At 48.6% G+C, this 26,399-nt stretch overlaps 1 protein-coding gene across 9 annotated transcripts in view; it reads right to left on the reverse strand.

Moving 5' to 3' along the window:
• SUSD1 (sushi domain containing 1) overlaps nucleotides 1–26,399 on the reverse strand; it is a 143,597-nt gene that overhangs the window by 55,014 nt on the left and 62,184 nt on the right. For 7 of the 9 annotated variants that reach the window (XR_016224821.1, XM_089319329.1, XM_089319332.1 and 4 more), the window contains exons 7-10: nucleotides 23,074–23,171; nucleotides 22,035–22,221; nucleotides 11,792–11,901; nucleotides 7,293–7,485 (exon numbers count right to left, since the gene is read on the reverse strand). Coding sequence is in view for 8 of the 9 variants with exons in the window: in XM_089319329.1 (XP_089175455.1) it covers nucleotides 7,293–7,485; nucleotides 11,792–11,901; nucleotides 22,035–22,221; nucleotides 23,074–23,171 (588 nt within the window). In the remaining variant the exon portion in view is untranslated. Of the gene's footprint in view, nucleotides 1–7,292; nucleotides 7,486–11,791; nucleotides 11,902–12,613; nucleotides 12,653–22,034; nucleotides 22,222–23,073; nucleotides 23,172–24,598; nucleotides 24,856–26,399 lie in introns of those variants that run through there. The other 2 variants (XM_089319343.1, XM_089319345.1) reach the window with 2 other exon arrangements.

Raw genomic sequence — 26,399 nt, forward strand, 5'->3', positions numbered from 1 at the left:
CCTGCACCCAGAAGCTCCAGGCTCCTGGCTTTAGATAGGTCCAGCTCTGGCCATTGCAGCTATTTGGGGAGTGAACCAGCAGATGGAAGACCTCTGTCTCTCTGCCTCTGCCTCTCTGTAACTCTTTCAAATAAATAAATATTAAAGAAAGAGAGAGAGAGAGAGAGAGAACGAGCTCATCCAGGAGTCAATGCTGTGGCGTAGTGGGGAAAGTATTTCCTATGAAGCCAGCGTCCCACATGAGCACCGGTTCATGTCCCAGCTGTTCCACTTCTGATCCAGCTCCCTGCTAATGGCCCGGGAAAAACAGCAGAAGATGGCCTAAATGTTTGGCCTCTTGCAACCCATGTGGGAGACCTAGATGGAGCTCTTAGCTCCTGGCTTTGGCCTGGCTCAACCCTGGCCATTTCGACCATTAAGGGATGGAAAACTTCTGTCCGCCTGGGTTTGACCATCAGCTCTGGCTCCTGACTCCAGAATTCCTGCTGATGCAAACTCTGGGTGGCGATGGTGATGGCTCAAGTAACTGGGGTCCTGCCAGGCACTTGGAGATCTGGATTGATCTTCTGGTTCCTAGCTTTGACCCTGGCCCAGCCCTTGACATTGTAGGCATTTGAGGAATGAACCAGTGAATGAGAACTCTCTCTCTCTGGTTCTCAAATTAAGAAAAATTCTTCATCATAAGCAAAATTAAAAGATGCTATAAAACAGAGGAAATGTTTGACACAAATAATAAATTAGGATTAATGCTTTTAGTATATGAATAAATTATGTATATTGATAATAACAAAATTTGATAGACAATTGAAATAATGAAGATAAACAAATCAATCAAGTAATGTGATGTTCAGGGGCCAGTGTTGTGGCATAGTGGGTTAAGCTACTGCCTGTGATGCCAGCATCACTTCGAGTCCCAGCTGCTCCACTTCCAATCCAGCTCCCTGCCAATGTACCTGGGAGAGCAGTGGGAAGACAGCCCAAGTAGTTGAGCTCCTTCCACCCACATGGGAGACCCGTTATAGCCATCTGAGGAATGAGCCAGCAAATGGAAGACATCTCTCTCTTTCCTCAACTCTGCCTTTCAAATAAATAATAAATCTTGAGAAATGGGGATGTTGAAACAAATAAAGTTGAAAGCACCCAAAAATAACTTGAATTGCTTTCCTGGCATCAACTCCTAGAGCGACAATGGGCCGTTCCTGTTCAACCCTCTACCACTGCAGAGGCCAAGTCCTTCGCTGAAGTGGTAACGGTCACTCCTTACGGATCTTCCCATTTCCAGAAAGGAAAGGACAATTCCGGATTCCTTCCACTGCCTTCTCTTGAATCCTCAAGGAGGGAAGAACGAATATGCGATCCAACCAGCAGGCAACTACCACTCCTTGGGTAATTCCTGGTGGGTAGAGTTCATGTATTACAGGTCACCATGCAAACAAGACGCAGACTCTTGCATCTGTGACTGGTGGGCAAAGCCACAACAAGGCCCCCGAGAGTCCCAGTTGCCCTTATTTAAAAAAAAAGGGGGGGGGGAGTAAGAAGCTCGATTTGGCCACAAAGCTAAGCCTCCTCCTCTAGTACTGCTTTTGCCTGAAATTCTGTCCTGGGGGCAGTTCCTGGGAACTTGCCCGGATCAGGTTGGTGCTTTACTCCTCATTTGTCTGTCTGCCCTGTGTAAACCGTGGGTGGGAGGAAGTGGGAAGAGTGACAAGGGCTGCACAGGGAAGCAAAGTGCCACGGGGTGCTGGGGTTCCTGTCTGCAGCTGTGACACAGGAACAGACACGGGATACCCAGTCACCAGGGAAACTTCACAGCTCAGGCAAAGATGGAACACATAGGCTGCTAAGGCACAAGCAGACAGAACTCCGTTAGCTATCGCTGGTTTTTGTTTTGATTTTTTTTTTCTTTTTGCTTTGTTTTGTTTTTTAAAAGCACATCTCTTGCTGCAAGCAGGGCCTTTACAGTGTCCAGAAGTAGCTACAGTCTGTGTGGTTAAAGCAGTGCTGCTCCAAATGCGAAGCGCCAATACTACAAGGCCTGGAGCTTACTAAACATGAAACTTTAGTATCAAAGAAATACCCGCACCGCCACGTTTACAGCAGCACTGTTCACAATAGCCAACAGATGTCCATCATCAGATGAATAAAGAAAATGTGGCATATGTATACAATGGAATATTATTCAGCTATAAAAAAAGAAAGTCTACCATTTGCATGAAAACGGATATGACTGGAGGACGTCATGTTGAGTGAAATAAGCTGGACACAGAAAGACAAACACTGCATGTTCTCCCTTAAACGTGGGAGCTAAAACCAATAAAGATAAAAAATAAAAAAAAAAAAAAAGAAGAAGAAATGCCTATGTGTATCAACAAAAATAAATACATAAAAGTAAATTTTTAATGAAAATTTGAGGTCTCCTCCCCAGACGTTCTACATCAGAATCTATGGAACAGAACCTGTGTTTGGGGGTGTTTTTAAATTCAAGAGACAGACAGCAAATTCAAGTTGTAGAAAGACAGAGACAGACAGATAGGCAGACAGACAGAGCTCCCATCCACTGATTCACTCACCCAATGCCCACAATGGCCAAGAATGGGTGGGCCTGCCGCCAGGCCCTGGGAACTCAATCCAGATCTCCCATGTGGGTGGCAGGAAACCAACAACTTAAGCCATCACTTGCTGCCCTCCAACATTTGCATTGGCAGGAAACTGGAATTATGAGCCCAAGCCAGGGACTAAACCCAGGCACTCTGATGTGGGACAGGAGCATCCTAACCACTGATCCACACTTGCCCTAGGAGCCTGTTTTGAATAAGCCTTCTAAGTAATTCTCTTACTTGCTAAACTTGGAGGCACAGCATGACAGCATTGCTAGGAGATTTGGGGGAGATTTTTAGGGAGTATTTTGGGGAGCTGGACATTAGTAGGCAATCCAGTGCCCCACATTCTGTACTTCTTCATCCTATTTAGAATAGGGCTAAGGCAAGAACTGCAAATTACTGGATCCGTGGTCTCTCCACTGGCCCGTGGTTCACTCCAACATTGCGGGCATCCAAACAGCTTTGGACGATTTGTTTCACAGAAACCCAGACTGGGGATTCCACAGCAGGGATTCTTCTTGGGTTAAAGTAGGGAAAAACTCCAGTGGAAGTGCTACAAACGCAAATGCTACATGTAAAAATGTAGGCTAGAATTCTGTTTCTAGAAATGAGACTTTCTCCAGTCTCTGAAAAAGCAATAAAATCCATTTACAAAGCAGGTTTTAGTCTTGCAGATGGGACAAGATTAGGAGAGAACGAAATCAAGTGGAGGGTTCACATTAAGGAGGAGAAGTATCTTTGAAACCGCATTGATCCAGCCAGAGAAAAGGAAAGGCAAGGGAAAGAAGATACATCTAAACTTGACTGCTCTACAGAGACTGGAGAAAAGAGGGCTACTTATTAGATCAGGGAAAGTGGTCTACGATTATCAAAGAACATCGAGAAAAAGGACTATTTTGGAGAACAGAGAAAATGTCCTCCCCTTACAAAACAAAGGGTGCCCTGATTCATGGGTTATTCTATCCAGAAGGGTCTTCTTTTAGATAGGGTGTCAGAAAAGGCATCAGTGGGGAGCCCCTCTTTGATTACTAGAACTGTGACACTGTGTGGTTATGGGAAACGCGGAGGTATTTTATAAAAGAGCAGAAAAGACCAGGGCAGAATTCCCCAAGCACTGTTAAGTGAAGTTTCAAGGTGGCCTGGTCTTTGGGGCTGGAACATGGAGAACACAGGCTGTAAGTGTGTCTGCCTGGAATGCAGGCGGTGAGAACTCCAAGAAAAGACACGGACTGACTACAGAGGATCCAGGGAGGATGGCGATTGGTGGAGCCCAGGGCTGGGAGGTGGGCTGAGAGAACAGAAATAAATACTGCCAGTCCCGGTGAGAGAAAAGGCGGACAGAGCTTCTGAGCACACTGGGTGTTTGCGCGATCTGGAACGCGCTGGCAGCATTCCATCCCTAGGACAAGGTCAAGGGCAGACTGCAGAGTCATGTGTTTGGAGAGTACCCATCTAAGGCTGAAATCAAAGAGCAATCACAGAGGAGGAAGGTACTGAAGCCCAGCAAAAGGTAGTAGCCCTCCCTGGGGAAAAAAGAAGGAGCAGAAATGACTTTGATGGAAGGTGAAATGCTTAGAACTGCCAGAACAGCAGGAATTCAGCCAGAAGTGGAGCGGCCAGGGCTTACCTCTCCGGAGTAGAAAAGGACACAGTGGCAGGAGGGAGCACTTCAGTTCTCATCAGAAAATCACAGGGGCTTTAAGTCTCAGAAATTTATTTTAAGGGAAGATGGGCACGCACCCACCACGTCCATGGAGAGAGGCTGAGGTGTGTGGGCTCTTCCTTAGCTGGTCCATGCCGTAGGTGGGAGGGAGCCGCAGCCCACCCAGGCTGCCCTTCCCCCACCCCACCCCCACCCCCACACCCCCACACTCCCCCCCCACACCCCGCACCCTCAGCAGTAAACAAGACACAACAGCTTCTTAGAGAGAAGCCTGAGCATACAGGGGTAAACACCGGCGTCTGACCCGTGGGCTGCAACGGCCCTTGGTATACTCTCGCACATACGAAGACCAAAGGAGACCCTGCTAAAGGAGCCAGAGTGTTCATTGCAAGAAAGCACAGCGGACGCCTTCAGGACCAGAAGCGGACTATATTGAAGACAAGTGACCCAGTGAGTGTGTGTCCAGTTACCCAAATGTCAGAGGAACTTGTGGCTGTGCAGAAAGCTCTAACAGTTGAGACCTGGGGACTCCTCTGGCCATAAGCGCCAGGAAAGCACGCGCCCGCCCGGGGAAGCACTGAAGAAACCATATGACTGTCACCTGCTTAAGATATACACGGGGGGCTGTTTGTGGGGGAAAATAAAAGGATGCATTTTGAAAATGCGGAAAAAAGAAAAGAAGGAAGAAAGAAAGGAGGGAGATAGATAGGTGGGTAGGTAGGTGGGTGGGTGGGTAGATAGGACCTGGGAGAAAACCGATTAGCCCAGAAGATTTCCTGGACCTCATGAGACCAGAGAAAGGCACAGGTTCCAGAAACTCAACAGCCACCCCAGGCTCAGCGGAGAGTCATTCTCCATGGAGTTGAAAGTGAAACCTCCCAGCCAGGAAGCAAGGCTCAGAGGCAGAGCACCAGTAATGGGAGCCTGTGGAGTTCAGAACTGAACCAGTGCCCCGGATCCTGCTCGGAACAGGAGTTCAGAGAAAAGAGCAAAAACTCAGGAGCGTGGAGGAGGCACGCCAGCCAGCCAGCCAGCCTCAGCATCTCTCCTGAGCGCTTCTGTCTGAAAAAGCGGGGACCTGCCCAGCCAGAAGGGGGCTCCTCCACTCAATGAGAAAGACCTTCCGGGCAGCAGGGAGTGGCTGCAAACAGGGCCCCAGGCAGAAGCAAAACGAAAATGCTCTCAACAGACACAACGGGCCTCAAGGAAGGCCCGGAACCACCAAACTGCAAATGTCTACAGTTTTCTTCTTTTATGTTTCTTTCTTTATTTTCATTTGATTTGAAAGGCGGAGAGAGACAGACAGACACAGAGAGGTCTTCCATCCATAGTTCACTCTCCAAATGCCCAGAACAACCAGGGCTGGGTCTGCCCAAAGCCAGGAGCCCAGAACTCCACCTGGGTGCCAGGTGTGAGCCATCCCAGGCTGTGCTTTAGCAGCAAGCCGACTGGAGGCAGAGAGGCTGGGACACACACCAGGGTCCCATATGGAGTGCAGACAGCCCAAGCAGCGACTTAACTTCTGCAACTCACACTTCCAAGGATGGCGGATTCTGCCCCAGATGTGTGCAAACACAGTGTCAGAATGAATACAACCAACTTCATGAGAAAAGATTTCTCCAGTGAGGCTTACATTGACAGGCGGCAGGCTCTAGCTACAGAAGCTGGAAAAGGACATGCTAGCTTATACTTACCTTTGGTAATTGAAGGTCTACATTGCAAAGGAGACAGTAACAATGACTTCTTCCTGAACTTGACAGCAGGGGGCCCCGTTGCATGATCAAGCTAGGGTTCAGACCTCATCTCCTACTTCTGCTCCCCGCCCCCCCCCCCCACTTCACTGCTCCAGCCATCCTGCCGGCCTCGATGTCCCTGAAACCTGCTGTGTGCCTCAATATCCTGGCACAGGGAAGGAGTGACACCCATCACAAAACAAGTGTTCTAGGTTGCAGCAGCCAGAACACTCAGCTGAAACTCAGCAGGGAAAACACTGCGGAGGAGAGAATCTGGGATGTTAATGCCCCTACAGTTTAATTTACAATGGGAGGTGAATTTTATTTTCAGATGTTACTTTGGAGGGAATACTCAGACTGTGAACATGACTAAGCAGCCAGCAATGTACTTGGGGTTAGTGTTATGATGCCACGGAGCACCCTCTGCTGACACCCATCAGACAAGGTGTCCAGGCCCAATCTGAGATGGAGAATAAAATTAAAAAGTGTCATTTCAGCCTCAGAGGCTGTGAGGCCCTCATTAGCGCCCTGTCTTCAAAGCGCAAAGGCTAAACTGCCTACACGCGACCCACAAGGTGGGTGGTGAGGTGGTGAGGGTCAGGGAGAAGCCTCGGGAGGTAAGAGCAGCACCTTTATGATTCTGCTGTTCTTCAAAGGGAGCACCTCTTCTGATTGCCCATAAATGCGGCTGTCAAAGGAATCGTGGACAAACGGAACTACAGAGACCCTGGGTCCCTTCCCACTAGGGGGAGCTGTGGAGCTAACTCAGCTAGCCTCTGCATGGCTTCTTCCAGAGACCACAGAGAAAGTTCCTAAAGAGCCTGAGCCACAGGAGGCCACCGCTCTCCAAGACAAGCTACTGCACTTGTGCATGGCCCATCCTGAGGCCTCTTGGGCTTGCCAGTGTCCATCACAGCAGGGCTCCCATTTCTAGCTTCCTGGAAGCTGGTTCTAGCTGTCCATAATGAACACCCAGAGAGCTCTGTCATCTAAAATTTGGACCAAGTGATACAACACCAAACAGAATTCCCAATCTAGGGAATCCAAGGAGGCCTTAAATAAAGGCTATCCTCGCTCCATACCCCTACGTGCCAGAATCCTGTGGAGAAGGAGATGGATGGATGGTAACGATTCAGGCACCCTGAATCCCAAACGGCATTTTGTTAGAACCGGAACCCAAGTCTCGTGAGCCCCAGCCTCTCATTCTTCACGCCCCCCACACTGTACAGCTTGGTTCACACGTTTAGCTCGCTGTCCTGAGGCAGACAACAGAAAGACACGCACACGCACACGCACCTGCCGGTGCCGTCCTTATCATGACTTGCGCTGAGTGTTGCTCAGGAGATCCCAGGAGGGTGACAGTCACTGTATAATTAGTCGTCGGGTACAGGTCCAAACATGCTACCGGAGCTCCATCCCTCGTCGTGATGTTGAACGCTAGCGTGTGATAAAAGTCGTCCAGATACCACCTTCGGCCCAGAACTCTAAACTGCCATGGGATACAAAGAAAGCGTCGCATTAAATTTTCGGTTGGCTTGCAGATGTCTAGACGATAAGCAAAATGGAGATAAATAACAAGGTTCTTCCTGCTTATACTCACCCATCTCTGACTATTTTTAATACAATAGCAAGCTTAAACAGGAGAAGCTACCTTACCTATCCAAATCAACTTGCCTCTCATCCAGGCTTAGGATTAAGTTTAAAATGTACAACTGCAGCTCAGAGAAATAAAATGCCAGGTGTTCAGCACAGCAGCTAAGATGCCACTCGGGATGCCTGCATCCCACGCTGGAGTGCCTGGGTTTGAGTCCCTGCTTCACTATCAACCCAGCTTCCTGCTAATGCAGGGAGGCAAGTGGAGAAGGCTCAAGGACTTGGTCCCTGACACCACATAGGAGACCCAGATGGAGTTCCAGGCTCCGGGCATTGGCCTGGCCCAGTCTTGGCTCCAGCAGACATTTGAGAGTGAACCACCAGATGGGAGATCGGTAGATTGATTCTCTCTCTCTCCCCCTCATCTCCATCTCTCTGCCTTTTCAATAAAATAGACACCTTCTTAAAACAAAAAAATAAAGTATCAGGCTATTCTAAAGTAATCATTTAAAGTCCAGCCAACGAAAGAGATTACAACTGAGCTGTTGGGCACAATTCTTTCAATTTCTTGTTACTGTAAGGAATCCACAGACAGGCCTCTTCGAACAGAAAACTTCAGCACTCTGAGGAATACCCCAGATGATGCCTGAAAGCAACTGTGCAACAGTACTTCATTTGGCCCTGCCTGTTAGAGTGCTGGTAACACAGTGTCTGATCCATGGAGTCATCATGCACACCGCTAACTCCCTCACAGAATACCCATTGCCAACTCAACTCAAGCAGCAGGTAGAAGGAGTTAGAGGGGAAAAAAAAGACTTTTGAAGGGGACAGCATTGTGGTGCGGTAGGTTAAGCCACCACTTGTGATGCCAGCCTCCCACATCAGAGTACCAATTCAAGTTCCAGATGCTCTGCTTCTGATCCAGCTCCCTACTAATGTGCCTGGGAAAGCCACAGGTGACGGCCCTCGTTCTTGGGCCCCTGCCACCCATGTGGGATTCCCAGATGGAATTCTGGGGTTTTGCCTATGGCTTGGCCAAGTCCCAGCTGTTGCAGCCTTTTGGGGAATGAACCAACAGATGGGAAGATCTCTCTCTCTCTCTCTCTCTCTCTGTCACTCTGCCTTTCAGATACATAAATGTCTTAAAACACACACACACACACACACACACACACACACACTTTGTGAAAATGAAGGGAGCAATCTTGACCAGTCCTTGATCAGCTGGTAGAAACTTTCACGCGCACAGTCGTTCCACTGATGCTGCGCCACGGGCTACATCACCCTGGCCTCACTGACCCTCCGCCATCAAAACCTGAAACTGGAGCCGGAGGCAGGACTCCAACCTAGGCACTAAGACATGGAATACAGGCATCTTAACTGTTAGGCTACCTCCCCGCCCTGTCCCCCATTGTTAAAACGGTTTGAGAGGCAGAGGGAGAGAGACACAAGGAGAGAGAGCCAGCCAGCCAGGGGATTTTATTCTAATGTCCATCTGGAGCCACGGGCTACATCACCCCGGCCCCACTGACCCTCCCCCATCAAAACCAGCCGGCAGAGTTCCTTGAGCTCAGTATTGTGGAGTTTCCCTTCTCCACTGCAGCCCCCCACAGCCGTGACCACAGCCTACACTGTATCATCATCAGAGCAGCCCCCCAAGATCTCCCACGCCCTCTTCTCTAAGACCGCTTACTAGTGAGGCGTAGCATGCGGCACGTGTTTGGGCAATACACATACATTCTCTCTTGCAAAATGCCTTTGAACGTTCACTTCTTCCCAATGGATTCGAGATTGTCCCACATGCTATCTTTTTTCAATTTGACTCTTCAATCATTTTAGTGTAGAGCGTGAAACAAGAATCAGCTACTTCCTTACACACTAGTTATAACCAACTGTCCCAGAATCATTCATGAAACTTTTTTCTTGGAAGAAGATTTGAAAATCGTCTTTACCGGTTATTAAATTACTTGGATACTTGAATACGTTCCTACTCCCAGTATTCCTCCTCAGATGGAAATCTGAATCCTTCACTTGCCTGCTCAAAACCCTTCAGTGGCTCCACATGGACATCAGAATAAAATCCTCTGGCTGGCTGGCTCTCTCTCCTTGTGTCTCTCTCCCTCTGCCTCACAAATCATTTAACAATGGGGGACGGGGCGGGTAGGTAGCCTAACAGTTAAGATGCCTGTATTCCATGTCTTAGTGCCTAGGTTGGAGTCCTGGCTCCGCCTCCGGTTTCAGCTTCTTGCTAATGTATACCGTGGGAGGCCTGGATTAAGCTCCTGGCCCCTGGCTTCAGCTCCCCAGGCCATTACAGGAATTTAGGGAGCAATTCAGCACCTCTCTCTCCCCTCCGTCTCTCAAATAAAAAATAAAATAAAAATCCAAAACAGCATAGGGGCAGGTGCTGTGGTCCAGCAAGTTAAACTACTACTTGTGATGCCTGTAGTCCATATCAGAGGGCTGGTTCAAGACCCAGTTACCCCACTTCAGATCTAGCTCTCTGCTAATGCACTTGGGAAGCAGCAGATGGCTCAAGTACTTGGGACCCCGACACTCATTGGGGAGACCAGGATGGAGTGTGTGGCTCCTGGCTTCAGCCAAGCACCTCCCTAGCTGTTGTGGCCTTTTGGGAGTAAACCAGTAGATGGAAGATATCTGTCTCTCTCCTCTCTTCTGCCTTTTAAATAAGTAAATAAATAAATATTTTTAAAATTAACTTTAGCATAATGTAGGGCTTTCCATGCTCTGACCACCGCTTGGATTTTTGCCTCCTCTCTCCCTCCTTCTCTTTGTCATCTCTATTATCCAATATGCTACTGTGTTTTCCCACAATACCCTTCTTTGCCCTCTCCCCAGCTCTTTTATCTGGATAATTCCTCCTCAGTTTCCAGGACTCAATTCAGCATAGTCTTTGCTTCTAATTTCAAAACTCTATCTGGCTGGTGCCACGGCTCACTAGGCTAATGCTCCGCCTTGCGGGGCAGGCACACCGGGTTCTAGTCCCAGTCGGGGCGCCGGATTCTGTCCCGGTTGCCCCTCTTCCAGGCCAGCTCTCTGCTGTGGCCCGGGAGTGCAGTGGATGGCCCAAGTGCTTGGGCCCTGCACCCCATGGGAGACCAGGAGAAGCACCTGGCTCCTGCCTTCGGATCAGCGCGGCTCACTGGCCGCAGCAGCCATTGGAGGGTGAACCAATGGCAAAGGAAGGCCTTTCTCTCTGTCTCTCTCTCTCACTGTCCACTCTGCCTGTCAAAAAAAAAAAAAAAAAAAAAAAAAACTCTATCTGGATACACACACACACACACCATTATCAGCAAAGCATTCATTATGTCATATTATCGTTGTCTGTCTGCTTATATATTTCTATTAGTTTGAGCTGGAACTTCCAGGTTCTAATACATGATATTCTTTGGAAAATGGTTATTGAATAATTAATTTTAATTTATTAGATCTACTCTGTTGGATAATTTGCTAGGCATATAAGACACAAAAATAAATTTAAATTCCTACCTAAATTTACTTGGAATTTTACCCATGATGTTTTTAAAAAAATGAAGCTAGGCCCAGCGCCATGGCTCACTTGGTTAATCCTCCGCCTGCGGCGCCAGCATCCCATATGGGCACTGGGTTCTAGTCCCGGTTGTTCCTCTTCCAGTCCAGCTCTCTGCTGTGGCCCGGGAAGGCAGTAGAAGCTGGCCCAAGTGCTTGGGCCCTGCACCCGCATGGGAGACCAGGAGGAAGCACCTGGCTCCTGGCTTTGGATTGGTGCAGTGCCGGCTGTAGCAGCCATCTGGGGAGTGAACCAATGGAAGGAAGACCTTTCTCTCTGTCTCTCTCTCTCTGTCTATAACTCTGTCAAATACATAAATAAATAAAATACCTTCTTTAAAAAATGAAGTAAGGACCAAAATCCACACTCAAATGTGAATCTGATGGCAAAATGAGCAGTAAATATTAAATGCAGTAAAATAAAACACAGGTGTACAACAGAATGGAAAAAACGATAGCAGGTGACCAGACCAGCAGCCCTCCTCAGTTCGTCTTCTCAGCTGCATCCATGGCCCATCTCACGTCCACCTCTGAAAACAATGGCCAGACTCTCCACTACTCATTCTGTTTGTAGTTTTAAATAGTCCAGCTCCACACTAGACATCGCCCAAATTTTTAAATGACATTCTTAAACAGCACAGCAATCGTCTTACTTGGTACATTCGTTCTGATCCGACTTTGACAGCATGCCTGTTTAGTTTCAAACAAGTTTCGTTAAATATTGAAATATTAAAAAGTCCATCATCTTCTAAGAGGTCATCTTCTAAAAGATACGAAAGAACATACAGAAAAGTTGAATCATCTGAGTGAAACACATCATGACCAAGTACAAGTGCAGCTCTGACACCGTAAGAGAACCAGCAGGGTCCTGGACAGGAAGAGCGTTAACTGCGGCACCAGCAAGCATAGTGACAAGTCGTGGCTCTACAGCTTCTTCACCGTACAACCTTGGCTGAGTCACTGAACCCCTCTGAACCTCAGTTCCCTTATCTGTGAAATGAAGCACTCCAGATGGCTCTTCCCACATCACTGGCTGTTGACAGCATCCACTGACCTATTTCAAAGTTGCTGTGAACAGATAAAGCTGTGATATTTTTACAAAGTAAATTCTACCACTTGCATAGTCCACAGTGCAATGTTACACAAGTAACTAACCATCAGCCAGGAAGTCTGAGAATAAGGAAAAAGGTGAATAAAAAAAAATCAAAGAAGGCTATGGATTAGAACTCTCAAAAAGGACCAGAAAGTAAAGGACCAGGCCGGAGGGTATCTGCTCTCCAAGTAGAAGAGGTCTCCAGAGGTATTCAGTAGCACTCAGCCACAGCACTAACATAATCAGAAGGCAGATTTGTTTCAACCATGATGAGAAAAGAAGGCATTTCATACCCTCTGCAGCCCAAGTCATGACTCCAATGCTCTGTTTTATTAATGTGGTCCAAAAAAGAAGTTTTCTCCCAATGAATTCAAGAACTCACCAGAGTCCAAGAGTAACATCGGTCATTTTCAGGGAACAAGTAAATTTCCTAAGAAGCCTATATGTTTTCTATCTATGAGAAAAACTTGAGCTGTCTGTCAGACAGAGCTATGGTGTCACCATCTTTAATGTGCATTCCTCCCATGGGAGTGTCTGCCACCTCAGAAGCAATAATGATAGCAATAAATTATTCTAGTCAAAACCAGAGTGGCCCACACCCTTTCCAATATCACTAACCTACGCAGCACAAGGCAGTAAGCCTGGAGGAAATATTCCTGGCTGCAACTGGAAAATGTGAAAACATGCTATGAGACAATCTGAAGACCTGCATGTGTGCTCTCCACAATCTTCATAGTTTCTAAGATTCCACAGGGGGGCCGGCACTGTGGCACAGCAGGTAAAGCTGCTGCCTGCGGTGCCGGCATCCCATATGGGTGCCAGTTCAAGTCCTGGCCGCTCCTCTTCCAATCCAGCTCCCTGCTAATGTGCCTGGGAAAGCAGCAGAAGATGGCCCAGGTTCTTGTGCCCCTGCATCCACGTGGGAGACTTGGAAGAAGCTCCAGGCTCCTGGCTTTGGATCTGCCCAGCTCCAGCCGCTGCGGCCATTTGGGGTGTGAACCAGTGGATGGAAGACCTTTCTCTCTCTCTGCCTCTGCCTCTCTCTCTGTAACTTTGCCTTTCTGATAAATAAATAAATAAAAATAAAGCCTTTTAAAAAAAAGATTCCAAAGGTATATCAGAAACAAGAATTGCCACATGTAGACATGTGACATATGTAGACATGTGACTTTGAGGAGCACCAAATGTTTGCATGTGGGAAATACATAAAGAACACGCCTGCACAGAGAACAGGCAGGGGCGCCGTCTGCACAGCTCCCGTCTCGGGCGGATTTTCACATAACACAGCCGTTGCAGTCTGAATTCGGGGGCACAAAGGCATCTGGCTCCCACGTCCCAAGCCCGATCCTGACAGAAGTGGCTGAGAACAAGTAAAAATGTGCCAAAATTTGCATCGGGGTTGGAAAGAAAGTTAGCTGCCATACACAAGGCAGCTCAGGAAGACATCTTTGCTCAGCACAGTGGGGAGGAAACCGGGCTCAAGAGAGACGCCGAGAATCACTGGGCAATCCACCTCCCAAGCGAAGGAATGTGGGATCCAAGTTTCACAGGAAGGAACTGGCAGACAGCTGGCACCCACGGAGGGAGGCTGCAGGACAGGCCACACCCAGATCCGGGACCAATGCAGCCATGGCGCCCACTGGTTCCCAATCTACCTAACTGCCCATGGCAGTCACCCAGTCACAGCAGCTCTGAAGCAATGGTGGGACGTGATGGACAGCCCCGGGAAAAGTGCACACACCACTACCACCTCTACTACTGCTGACGACAGCCCCTCCTGAGCTCACTGGAGATCAGCAACAGGAAAGCAGAGGCCCAAGGCCCAGGGCAGGAAGCGGAGGGTGTTTCTCTCTCCTATCACAGCCTGGGGACTGCATCAGCTGTCTGCGTGGCAGCACCAGAAAGAACCCAGGCCAACAGCTTCACCAATCAGTCACGACAGCCAAGTGCTCAAGAGATGGAGCTCAGGCCCAGGGGATGCCGCATCACCCAGCTGGCAAGACCTCCTTCACGATGACCTGAGACCTGCAGGCTACCACGAGCCAATAAAAAGCCAGATCAAAGAGAACGGCACCCATTTTATTACAGGAAAAGCATCAGACTTAACAGAACTTTGAAACGCCAAGGATAGCTCATCGGCCAGCCAAAGTAAAAAGAGGCCTATGAAGCAATTCTACAAAGGACAGGCAGATCCTGTGCTTAGGAGGCCAAGGCGGAGCTTCTGAAAAAAGATACTGAGCACAGCCATGGTAAAGCAGAGCTAGGCAGTGCCCGTTTTGTAACCGCAATAAGGAAATTTAGAAGTGGGCTTCAGCCAGAGACAAAGGGTGAGATACCGAGAGACTGCGACAGCAGAGAGGAAGGAGGTTGAGAGGCAGCAACAAAAACGGAACTCGACAAGAGCCAGAAAAAGGAAACGGAGGGCCCCAACAGAACGCTCAGTGCCTCAGAGACGGGAGGGATCGGAAATGTCGACGCATAAATACACAATCCATAAATGCGTGGGGAGAACAGACTCAGGCCACGTCAGGGAGCCAGGGGGAAAAGACAGCATTAAAAAAAAAAAAAAGGATAAGATGAAAATGAAAGCTAAGTGGGCAGACAGGGAATTCCACATGGGGTATTTTAAAAGCCAAAAGCAAACTTTAAAAAAAAAAGGAAAAAAAGAAAAAAAAATCAAAGGTTTTTTTTTTATGTATTTATCTGTTTGAAAGGCAGAGTTAGAGAGGGGGAGGGACAGACAGAGAAGAAAGAGATCTTTCGTCCACTGGTTCACTCCTCACGTGGCCACAATGGCCAGGGCTGGGTCAGGCCAAAGCCAGAAGCCAAGAATTCCACCAGGTCATCCAAGTGGGTGGCAAGGGCCCAGGTACTTGGGCCACCTTCTGCTGCTTCCCCAGGCGCATTAGCAGGGAGCTGGATCAGAAGTGGAGCAGGGGCCGGCGCTGTGCTACAGCAGGTTAACACATTGGCCTGAAGCATCAGCATCCCATATGGGTGCCAGTTAGAGACCGGCTGCTCCACTTCCGATCCAGCTCTCTGCTGTGGCCTGGGAAAGCAGCAGAAAATGGCCCAAGTCCTTGGGCCCCTGCACCCACATGGGAGACCTGGAAGAGGCTCCTGGCTCTTGGCTCCTGGCTTCAGATTGGAGCGGCTCCAGCCGTTGCAGCCAACTGGGGAGTGTCACATCGGATAGAGGACTTCTCTCTCTGTGTAACTCTGATTTTCTTTTTTTCTTTTTTTTTTTTTTTTTATTTTTTTACAGGCAGAGTGGACAGTGAGAGAGAGAGACAAAGAGAAAGGTCTTCCTTTTGCCGTTGGTTCACCCTCCAATGGCCGCCGCGGCCGGCGCGCTGCAGCCGGCGCACCGCGCTGATCCGATGGCAGGAGCCAGGAGCCAGGTGCTTTTCCTGGTCTCCCATGGGGTGCAGGGCCCAAGCACCTGGGCCATCCTCCACTGCACTCCCTGGCCACAGCAGACAGCTGGACTGGAAGAGAAGCAACTGGGACAGAATCCGGCGCCCCGACCGGGACTAGAATCCGGTGTGCCGGCGCCGCAAGGCGGAGGATTAGCCTAGTGAGCCGCAGCGCCGGCCCGTAACTCTGATTTTCAAATAAATAAATAAATAAATAAAAGAACTAGAGCAGGCAGGACTATCAGGTGGAGCAAACTCTAATGCTCAGAAACCTCACAAGGTCCTAGGAAAACTTGGTGTGAATCCTGAACATCGGTGATTCCCCCAGACTGAATTTCACAAGGTAAGAGATTTCCCATCCCCTGTTGAATTCCCAATGCCTAAATAATGCCAGGCACATGGTAGGTGGTCAATAAACATTTACCAGGCACATGAGTAATGAATAAATTGTTAATGTGTTGAATTTTACTGTTAACAGAAACCTTTATAATATCCAAGCTGGGGGTCGGTGCTGTGGCACCAGTTCAAGTCCCAGCTGCTCCACTTCCGATCCAGCTCTCTGCTGTGGCCAGGGAAAGCAGAGGAAGATGGCCCAAGTCCCAAGTCCTTGGGCCCCTGTGCCCTTGTGGGAGACCCAGAGGAAGCTCCTAGCTTTGGATGGGCACAGCTCCAGCCATTGTGGTCATCTGGAGAGTGACCCACTGGATGGAAGACCTCTCTCTCTCTTTCTGCCTCTGCCTCTCAAATAAATAAATCTTTTTTTTTTTTAATCCAAGCTGAAAATCACATTGCCTATATAGGATTTTTTAAAAAGTCACACCTTGGGGGCCAGCATTGCAGCACAGTGGGTTAAGTTCCCACCTGAGACACCAGCAACCTATGAGGGTACCAGTTCGAGTCCCAGTTGCTCCCTTCCAATCCAGCCCTCAGATAATGCGTCTGCAAAAGCAGCGGAAGATGGCCCAAGTGCTTGGGTCCCTGCACCCATGTGGGAGACCTGGAAGGAACTTCTGGCTCCTAGCTTTGACCTGGCCCAGCTCTGGCCTTTATGGTCATTTAGGGAGTGAATCAACAGATGGAAGATAACTCTCTCTGTGTGTCTCTCCCACTCTCTCTGTAACTCTTTCAAATAAATAATGTTTTTTAAATTCTTTAAAAAAAAAAATCACACCTTGCTCAAATTCTCAAATTCTTCTTTCAAGATTTAAATTCCCAAAAGCAATGTAACTGCTTGTAGAATTCCAAAAATACTGAGACCATTTTTTTTTTTTTTTGGACAGGCAGAGTGGACAGTGAGAGAGAGAGACAGAGAGAAAGGTCTTCCTTTTCCATTGGTTCGCGCCCCGCAATGGCCACTGTGGCCGGCGCACTGCACTGATCCAAAGCCAGGAGCCGGGTGCTTCTCCTGGTCTCCCATGGGGTGCAGGGCCCAAGGATTTGGGCCATCCTCCACTGCACTCCCAGGCCACAGCAGAGAGCTGGTCTGGAGAGGAGCAACTGGGACAGAATCCAGTGCCCTGACCGGGACTAGAACTTGGTATGCCGGCGCCGCAGGCGGAAGATTAGCCTATTGAGCCGCAGCACTGGCCAATACTGAGGCTTTTAAAACGTATACCTAAGCTTAAATAATTGGTACAAATAGTGCCATAAATCAACTTAAAAATGAATTCCTTAAAGACATAATACATGTTAAAATTAAAAAAAAAAAAAAGCTGGCCATGAAACACCACATGAGGTGAATAATTAAGTAAAGGAAGTGGAGAAGGAATAAAAGGAAGAATGGCAGCTTCCTCTGGTTACTCAAGGAGAAGTTAACATTGCTTCAGTTCTTGGCTTTTTAACAGACTTCTTTATTTATTTGAAAGGCCCAGTTCCAGAGGGAGGGAAAGACAGAGAGAGAGAGAGAGATCTTCCAACCATTGGCTCACTCCCCAAATGGGCCCTAAAACCAGTGCTGGGCCAGGTCAAAGCCAGGAGCCTGGAACTGTATCCTGGTCTCCCACATGATGACAGGGACCCGTGAAGTACCTGGGCCCTCCTTCCCTGCCTCCCAGGGATGCTAGCAGGGACCTGGACTGGAAGCAGAGCAGCATTCCAATACAACAAGTGTCTGTTTAATCTGCTGCTCCACATTGCCCACCTCGAAATAATTTTTTAAAAGAGAAAAGATTAAAAAAAACTTATTTTACAAATTTGAAACTATTCTGAAATAAAATGTTTTTTAAAAAGATGACAGAAAGGAAAATTATATCACCAATAACAATAATACAAATTGGTCAGGGCTGGGCACGTGGCACGGTGGGTTAAGCCAGCTCTCCAAACACCTGTATCTCATATCAGAGTGCCAGGTCGAGTCCCAGCTGCTCCACTTCTGATCCAGCTTCCTGATCACGCACCTGGGAAGGCAGTAGATAATGGTACAAGTTCTTTGGTCCCTGCCACCGAGGGAGACCTGGATGGAGTGCCTCGCTCCTGGTTTTGGTTGGCCCAGACTCAGCTGTTGCAGGCATTTGGGGAGTGAACCAGCAGATGAAAGATCCTTCTATCTCTATGTCCCTCTCTCTACTTGTCCACTTCTCAGTCATTCTGCCTTTCAAATAAATAAATAAACCTTTTTGCAGAAGTGGAGCAGTTGGGACTCAAACTAGTGCCTAAATGTGATGTCTATGTTGTAGGCGGTAGCTTTACCTGCTATGCCACAACGCCAACATCTAATAAGTCTTTTTTTAAAAGTTGATCCACTTATCTACTCAAAAATAAAGCATTTTCCCAGAAAACTTCTCAACAATTGCTACCCCCTAGAGTATACATATAGCAATGCTATCCAGATAGCTTTTCAGAAGAAAAACAAAGTAACTGAAGATATATAATGCAAATACAAGCACAAAGAAATCAAGAAAAAGAATAGTATTGTCTCAAAATATAATTCAAGGCAAAAACTACTAAACAGAATAAATGTGACCTTTTGCTATAGGTGAAAGCATCTATAATTAAAGATATCAGGGGCCGGTGCCATAGCGCACTAGGTTAATCCTCCGCCTGCGGCGCCGGCATCCCATATGGGTGCCAGTTCTGTCCCGGTTGCTCCTCTTCCAGTCCAGCTCTCTGCTGTGGCCTGGGAAGGCAGTAGAGGATGGCCCAAGCCCTTGGGCTCCTGAACGTGCATGGGAGACCAGGAGGAAGCACCTGGCTCCTGGCTTTGGATCGGCATAGCTCCGGCCGTTGCAGCCATTTGGAGAGTGAACCAGCAGATGGAAGATATCGCTCTCTCTCTCTCTCTCTTTCTCTCTCTAACTCTGACTTTCAAATAAATAAATCTTTAAAACAACAGCAGCCGGCACTATGGTGCAGTAGGTTAATCCTCCACCTGCAGTGCCAGCGTCCCATATGAGCACTGGTTCAAGTCCTGGCTGCTCCCTTCCAAACCAGCTCTCTGCTGTTGCTTGGGAAAGCAGTAGAAGATGGCCTAAGTCCTTGGGCCACTGCACCCACTCGGGAGACCCAGAAGAAGCTCCTGGCTCCTGGCTTCAGATCAGCGCATCTCCAACCGTTGCAGCCATGTGAGGAGTGAACCAGCGGATGGAAGACCTCTCTGTCTCTACCGCTCTCTGTAACTCTTTCAAATAAATAAAATAAATCTTAAAAAAAAAAAAAACTAAGAAATTCTGCCAAAGCTCAAATTGCAGAAGGGAAAAAGAAACATTGAAGGATTTTATTATCAAATGGGAAAGAATGGAGCAGAGTACATGTGCATCCAATTATGCATTCATTCAATAATTTAGAAATTGAACTCTATCAGCAACTTAAGCATGGTGAAGATACAATAAAAATAAGAGGAGAAATTAATGAGCTAGATAACATGAAAACAATTTTAAAACCCAAGAGTTTGTTCTTTGGGGGAAAAAAAACCCAAGCTAAAGGGTCTGTCAAGAGAGAGAGAAACACATAATTAGAAATCAGAATAACCTGGAGTTATATAACCTACACCCCAGCAGACTTGTAAACAAGTATTCCATAGAACATTCTCCCAATATATTTAAAATCTCAATCACATGGACACTTTTAAGGAAAACATCAAGTTAAACAACTGACTCGAGAAAATGGCAGGAACATAAACACACCCACCATTATGGGAGCACTTGACAAAGCTGTGAAAGAACCATTACCCTAAAGGGAGAAGCAAATATTTTATGATCAAATTCATCTACTTGTAAAGGAAGGAAAAATTATATATGTATATATACTTTGCATTAGAAATATTAAAAAGATTTTATTTATGTATCTGAAAGTCTGAATTACACAGAGAGAGAAGGAGAAGCAGAGAGAGAGAGAGAGGTCTTCCATCCACTGGTTCACTCCCCAGTTGGCTGCAACAGCTGGAGCTGCACCAATCCAAAGCCAGGAGCTTCTTCTGGGTCTCCCACGTGGGTGCAGGGGCCCAAGGACTTGGGCCATCTTCTACTGTTTTCCTAGGCCATAGCAGAGAGCTGGATCAGAAGTGGAGCAACCAGGATTGGAACCGGTGCCCATATGGGATGCCAGCACTGCAGGCAGCAATTTTATTCACTACGCCACAACATCGGTTCCAGAAATATTTTTTAAATGTAAAAAAAAAAGGAAAATGTCCCTTTTCACAGGGACCCACTGTAACCCCGATCACGAAATCAAACACAGGAATGTGCAGGACCTGGGGAAGAGAGTGACAGCTCTTTACGACAGCACAGACAGGAAGCGAGGATGACATGAGCAGATACCAAGTGAAGGCACAAACACACCTGACTCCCAGCCAGGCCAGCTCCATATAAATCCTGATTCTCACTACATGAACTTGCACATTTAACTAACTTCATTTAAAACTTCAGACAGATGAAAGCAGGCCAAAAGCACTAACTCTGGCCTAGTCAGCTAACTCTCCCATGCACAGCTAAGATGCAGAACCAGGTCTGTCTGCCTCCAAACACCATGCATATGCATCCCCAGGGCAGAGCTGCTCGAAGAGGTGATCAGATATTGGAAGCAGCAGCCGGCACTAAACGGCAAGCTGTCATTCTGACTTGACTGTGACAGGTGAATTGGGAGTCATGTGATGGTCTTTTAAAGAGCACATTTGCCGAGGCCAGCACCATGGCATAGTAGGTTAAGCCTCCGCCTGCAGGGCCAGCATCCCATATGGGTGCCCATTCGAGTCCTAGCTGCTCCACTTCTGATCCAGCTCCTTGCTAATGCACCTGGGAAAGCAGTAGAAGACGGCTCAAGTCCTTAGGCCCCTGTGCCCACGTGGGAGACCCAGAAGAATCTCCTGGCTCCTGGCTTCAGAGGGGCCCAGCTCTGGCCACTGTGGCCATGTGGGGAGTGAGCCAGCAGGTGGAAGTTCTCTCTGTCTCTCCCTCCCCCTGTAACTCTGTTTCTCAAATAAAAAATAATTTTTTTAAAAAAAGGACATTTTGCCTATAAATTTGTAGCATCTTATGAATAATTTTTGTAAAGTGTCTAAATAGTTAACATATTGATTCTATAATTGCCTACATACTACTTACTTGGAAAGAAATGACTGTTTTATTTAAATAGAAGGACCAAGAGACCTAATTTGTGTAATTTCTTAGTTGGCTTTGTATTGTTAAGATCGGCAGATTTCTCAATTATTTCTCCCAGGACCAAGTGGCAGCAATGTCTGAGGGTTAGGGTACGTTTTCTTAAATGGGACATCAATCAGCTATAAAGAGTTAACTCCTCCAAAACAACAAATGACAACCGTAGCCTCTCAGGAGGCGTAACTGTCCTGACATCCTATAACCAGAATTGTTTAAAAATCATTGTCACAATGCTGCTAGAAGCCATATGACAGTTATGTGGCATGACATTTATTCCCACTTCTGGAAGCCCCTCCTGTCTACTCCTTTTTCTACCAACATCTACCCTCCCGCATGCCAGGGCTGCCTCTCCCTATCTGCTCACCAACCCTCCACTTGATCCCCACCCCAGTCAGTCCCAGGGTCAGCTCCCACCCTCCACGTGCAGCTCCTAGGCCAGGCCTCCTACTCCTCCTGGGCAACAACTCGAGATGACTGGCATTTAGTACCAAAGCCAGGTCATGTGACTACCCTGTCGCCCCGGATGATTGAGAATCGGCTGCATCATCACCTAAAGTTCTCTCCTTTTCTTATATTACCTCCGCCTGTACCAGAGGGCTCCGCTGAAATATAACTGCAGCAGTGCCCATTCGGTGGCCTGGTACTAACAGGTTCAGAATCACCCCTACTAGAACTGCTCTGCTTCTGATCCCAGAAGCAAATGTGAACTCTCCCACCAGGCCGATTCCAAACCTCGAGCCCCCACATCCCGGGCTTAATAGTCTCAAAGAGAAAAGGAGATTTGCCCTGCACCTACCAGCTGTCTGGAAAACAATGACGGCAGATGCAGAGCGCCTGGGAGGAGCTGCAGAAATGCTCACGGTGTAGTTGGTGCCTGGGTGCAGGTCGAGGCACACTTCTGGGGTCCTGCTGACGGTGGTCAAGTTGACTGTCTCCTCGTGAACTACTTCCATAGGGTCCAACCGTTGTCCTTTTATATGTATCTTTGAGAGAGGAGAGACCAGGAGACACCCCCTGCCTCCATGACTCTGGGCTAAATGACAAAGACTGGGGCCAGCACTGTAACACAGCGGGTAAAGCCACCATCCACAGCGCCAGCATCCTATATGGGCGCCGGTTCAAGTCCCAGCTGTTCCACTTTCAATCCAGCTCCCTGTTAATGTGCATGGGAAAGCAACAGACAATGGCCCAAGTGCTTGGAACCCCATATTCAAGTGGGAGACCTGGAAGCTGGCTCCTTGGCCCTGGCCATTGTGACCATTTGAGGAGTGAACCAGCAGATAAAATAAATGATGAAGATGTTGTGGGGCTGGACCCTACTCTTCTGCTACCCTATTTTCCACTGCACTGCTCTTCTGGGGAGGATAAATGAGGTCAGCCTCTGCTAACAGGCATCTGATCGGCCCCTTCTCAATACACTCTACGGAGAGACTTAGATGAAAACCATCCTGGCGATGCTCTCCTGCACACACACGCTCAGCAGTCAATGGGGCAGACTCAACCCGAGGACCGCTCCCTGCATCTCGTCACCAAGGCAACAGACGCTTCCAGGCTTCCTCTGGGGGAGTGGAATGCAAGTGCTTGGAAACAAGCAACAATGAGGATGCCAACTACAAATGCAGCCCCCACACTGTCAAATGGCAAATACACTAAACATAAAATGTAAACAAAGAAAATCATCACATCTCAAACATTCCATTGACTTTTTTTTTAAATGACAATGGATGAGTAAGTGGTGGCAGTGTGGAAGCTCTTACAGAAGCAAGTCCTCTGACTCAGATTCCCATGGGCTGGCACGTGTGCCCCAGCAGGGAAAAGTAGATCGCATTACTTACCACATACATGATCTCCAAGTTCATTCTTCCTGAGTTTGTTTGCCACCTCACACAAGTGTTATTAAACACGGATACATTCCTTATCTCTGTCACCATTTCTAAAATAAGAAAAGAGAGCTGACTCACAAAATGCACCCATGGACTTTGGAAAAATCCTAGTGGAAATTCGTTTATCTGCCCAGCTGGTAACCCTGACAACCACCATTCATGCTGATTCATACGCTGAATCAAGTAATTCCTGCTCTCCTAGGCCAAGTACCCAACTTCCCTGCCTCGTGAATGAGCCTGGCCCATTACCTGACATGGAGGCCCAGGAAAGATCCTGCTTGAGTAAGAACTCCAGCCTGTGATTAGCCTGACAGGCCACGGGATGCCACTGGCGTTCCACTCAGGTGGGCTGGCTGGAGGCCTGAAGCTCCCCTAGCACAGGTGACTGATCCGGCCTTCCTTACCCCAGGGGGTGGGAGGTGCAGTGAGGGAGGGTGGGGGCAGCGCTCTGCTCTGTTCAAATCACTCACAGGCCCCAAAGGGAAAGTGGCAGGTATTACACCCCCCCACCCCACCCCCACCCCCGCCAGTCCTCAGGAGCAGCTCCTGGGGGCTAATTCCCCATAAGCCTCCTGGACACCTCAGCAACCCAGCTCAGCTATCAGGAAGCCATTGATCTCCTCCAGTTGTTCTGCTTCTTTTTTTTTTTGACAGGCAGAGTGGACAGTGAGAGAGAGACAGTGAGAAAGGTTTTCCTTTGCTGTTGGTTCACCCTCCAATGGCTGCCGCGGCCCGCGCACTGTGGCCAGCACACCGCGCCGACCCGAAGGCAGGAGCCAGGTGCTTCTCCTGGTCTCCCATGGGGTGCAGGGCCCAAGCACTTGGGCCATCCTCCACTGCACTCCTGGGCCACAGCAGAGAGCTGGCCTGGAAGAGGGGCAACCAGGACAGAATCCGGCGCCCCGACCGTAAATACCCTGCATACCCTTTCCCTGTGAGGAAACCTGGCAACACAGGAAGTCCTTGGAGGGTTCCCCAAGACAACACAGTTTCCAAATTTCCCACTCAACCACCTAGGAAGCTGTTTAAACAGGAATTAGAGGAGGAGGTGGGGGTAGGATGGAACCAAGTTTTTAATTCCTTTAAAATAAAACTCCCTGTAGACGAGTAAAACGCTCTCTATTTGTGGATGTCATGGTCTTGTGTAGAGAGAACCGTCACAAATCCAAATTCACACACAGGCTCTGAGTTTTACAGCTACGAAAAGAGTTGCGTGAGGTTACACGACATAATATCAATGCACACAAACCAACGGTGTTTCTGTACCCCAGCCATGAGGGCTCCAAAAATGAAATGGAGAAACAACTTCACTTATAAAAGCATCAAGAAGGAAAAACCAACCGGAAGCTTCTGCAGAACGACGCCCCCGTATCATCACACCTGGAGAAAGGACCCTCGCTCCACCCAGCAGGGATACCCGCCAGCCCTCCCACTGACTCAGACAACGCTCAATACTCTCCAGCCGCTGGCAGCCCACCTGCGCCTTGTTCTGGCACCACCTGGGCTGCGGAACATGACTGACTGCGTTTCACTTTCTATTCTAGGTCTTTGCTGTGGCATCCACACCCCAGCACAGGCAACCTGACAACACAGGGAGTCACAAAGCCTTGGGCACAGGAGCTGGCTGGTAAATCCTCCCCCCTTGCGCTCTTGGTCTGCAGCCTCTGGGGTGTCTCCCACTGCCGCAGCAGCCCCCCTCCTGAAAGAAGACCAGCACAGGAAGGCCGCCTCTTCCCTGGCTGCTTTGCTCCCCGTGGTCCCCGCCCCCTGCTTCCCAGAGATCTGATTCCCTATTGCATAACAGTAACCCTGCCTCCGGCTCTGCCTTCTGCAGCAACCCAGCTAAGACTCCCATGGAGAAGAGTGGGAAAGGTAATTCCCCATCTCAGAACATAATTCTCATCTCAGCTCCTGTGCCTCCTTTAAATCTCTCCTCAGCCTCCGAACGGGGACACCTGAGGACACCTCTCCAGGACGCACCACGATGCCAACTCCGGATCGGCCCTGGTACTTCTTTACTAAGTCACCCATCAGTACCACAACTGGACTCTGTATCCTGCATCATGCGGTCTCCGGGCAGCTCAGGGGGAGTGTGAACAAATGGTGGCAGAAAGGAAAACAGGTGATCTCCTGTAGAGAAGCCAGAGGATCCCCTGTGCCTGTCTTTCCTGGCTCTCTGCACCTCCATTTCTCCCCAGAACACAGATAAATTGAAATCAAAGGAATACTATGTTTGCGGTCGTAGGTACCAGGGAGATGCACTATCTCCTTTGGGCAGCACACAGAGATGATGTTGATGGGGCCGGCGCTGCGGTGGAGCAGGTTAAGCTGTCACCTGCAGCACCAGCATCCCATATAGGTGCCTGTTTGAGTCCCAGCTGCTCCACTTCTGATCCAGCTCCCTGCTAATGTGCCTGAGAAAACAGTGGAGGATGGCCCAAGTGCTTGGGCCCCTGCACTCAAGTGGGAGATCCAGAAGCTTCTGGCTTAGGTCTGGCCCAGCCCTGGCCATTGTGGCCATTTGGAGAGTAAACCAGCAGATTGAAAATTCTCTCTCTCTCTCTCTTTCTCTCTCTCTCTCCTCTCTCCTCTCTCTCCCTCCCTTTACCTCTTTCTGTAACTCTGCCTTTCAAATAAAATAAATAAATCTTAAAAAAAAATAAGATGAGGTTGACCTCAGCCTTCAATCAGCATGAACAAGTCCCACATGTTCCTGGCCCCCTCCCTCCTTTTATTTACTTATTTTAAAAGATTTATTTATTTATTTATTTATTTATTCAAGAGGCAGAGTTACAGACAGAGAGGGGAAAAGACAGAGAGAGAGGTCTTCCATCCACTGGTTCACTCCCCAAATGGCCAGCTGGAGCTGGGCCGATCCGAAGCCAGGAGCCAGGAGCTTCTTCCGGGTCTCTCACACAGGTGCAGGGGCCCAAGGACTTGGGCCATCTTCTACTGCTTTCCCAGGCCATAGCAGAGAGCTGGATCTGAAGCAGAACAGTCAGAACTCGAACCAGCACCCACATGGGATGCCGGCACTGCAGGCAGAGGAGGAAGCTGCTGTACCACAGCGCCGGTCCCCACCTTTCCCCTCCTTGTTGTCCTTCAAATCCCCAGAGATCTAGGTACCTCTGCTCACCCACACTGCTCAGATGCCAACTTCCCACCTGGCCCCAAAGGGAAAGAAAACCTCCCAGCACTCAGCTCCTCCCTCAGTTGCCAGTAGGGCCAATCGCCTTCTCACTCTGGGCCCTCTGTCACCCTAGCAGAGACTAGAGAGG

This window comes from Oryctolagus cuniculus, chromosome 1 (genome assembly GCF_051225735.1).
Source record: "Oryctolagus cuniculus isolate XC-2025 breed Fujian yellow rabbit chromosome 1, ASM5122573v1, whole genome shotgun sequence".
NCBI lineage: Eukaryota > Metazoa > Chordata > Mammalia > Lagomorpha > Leporidae > Oryctolagus > Oryctolagus cuniculus.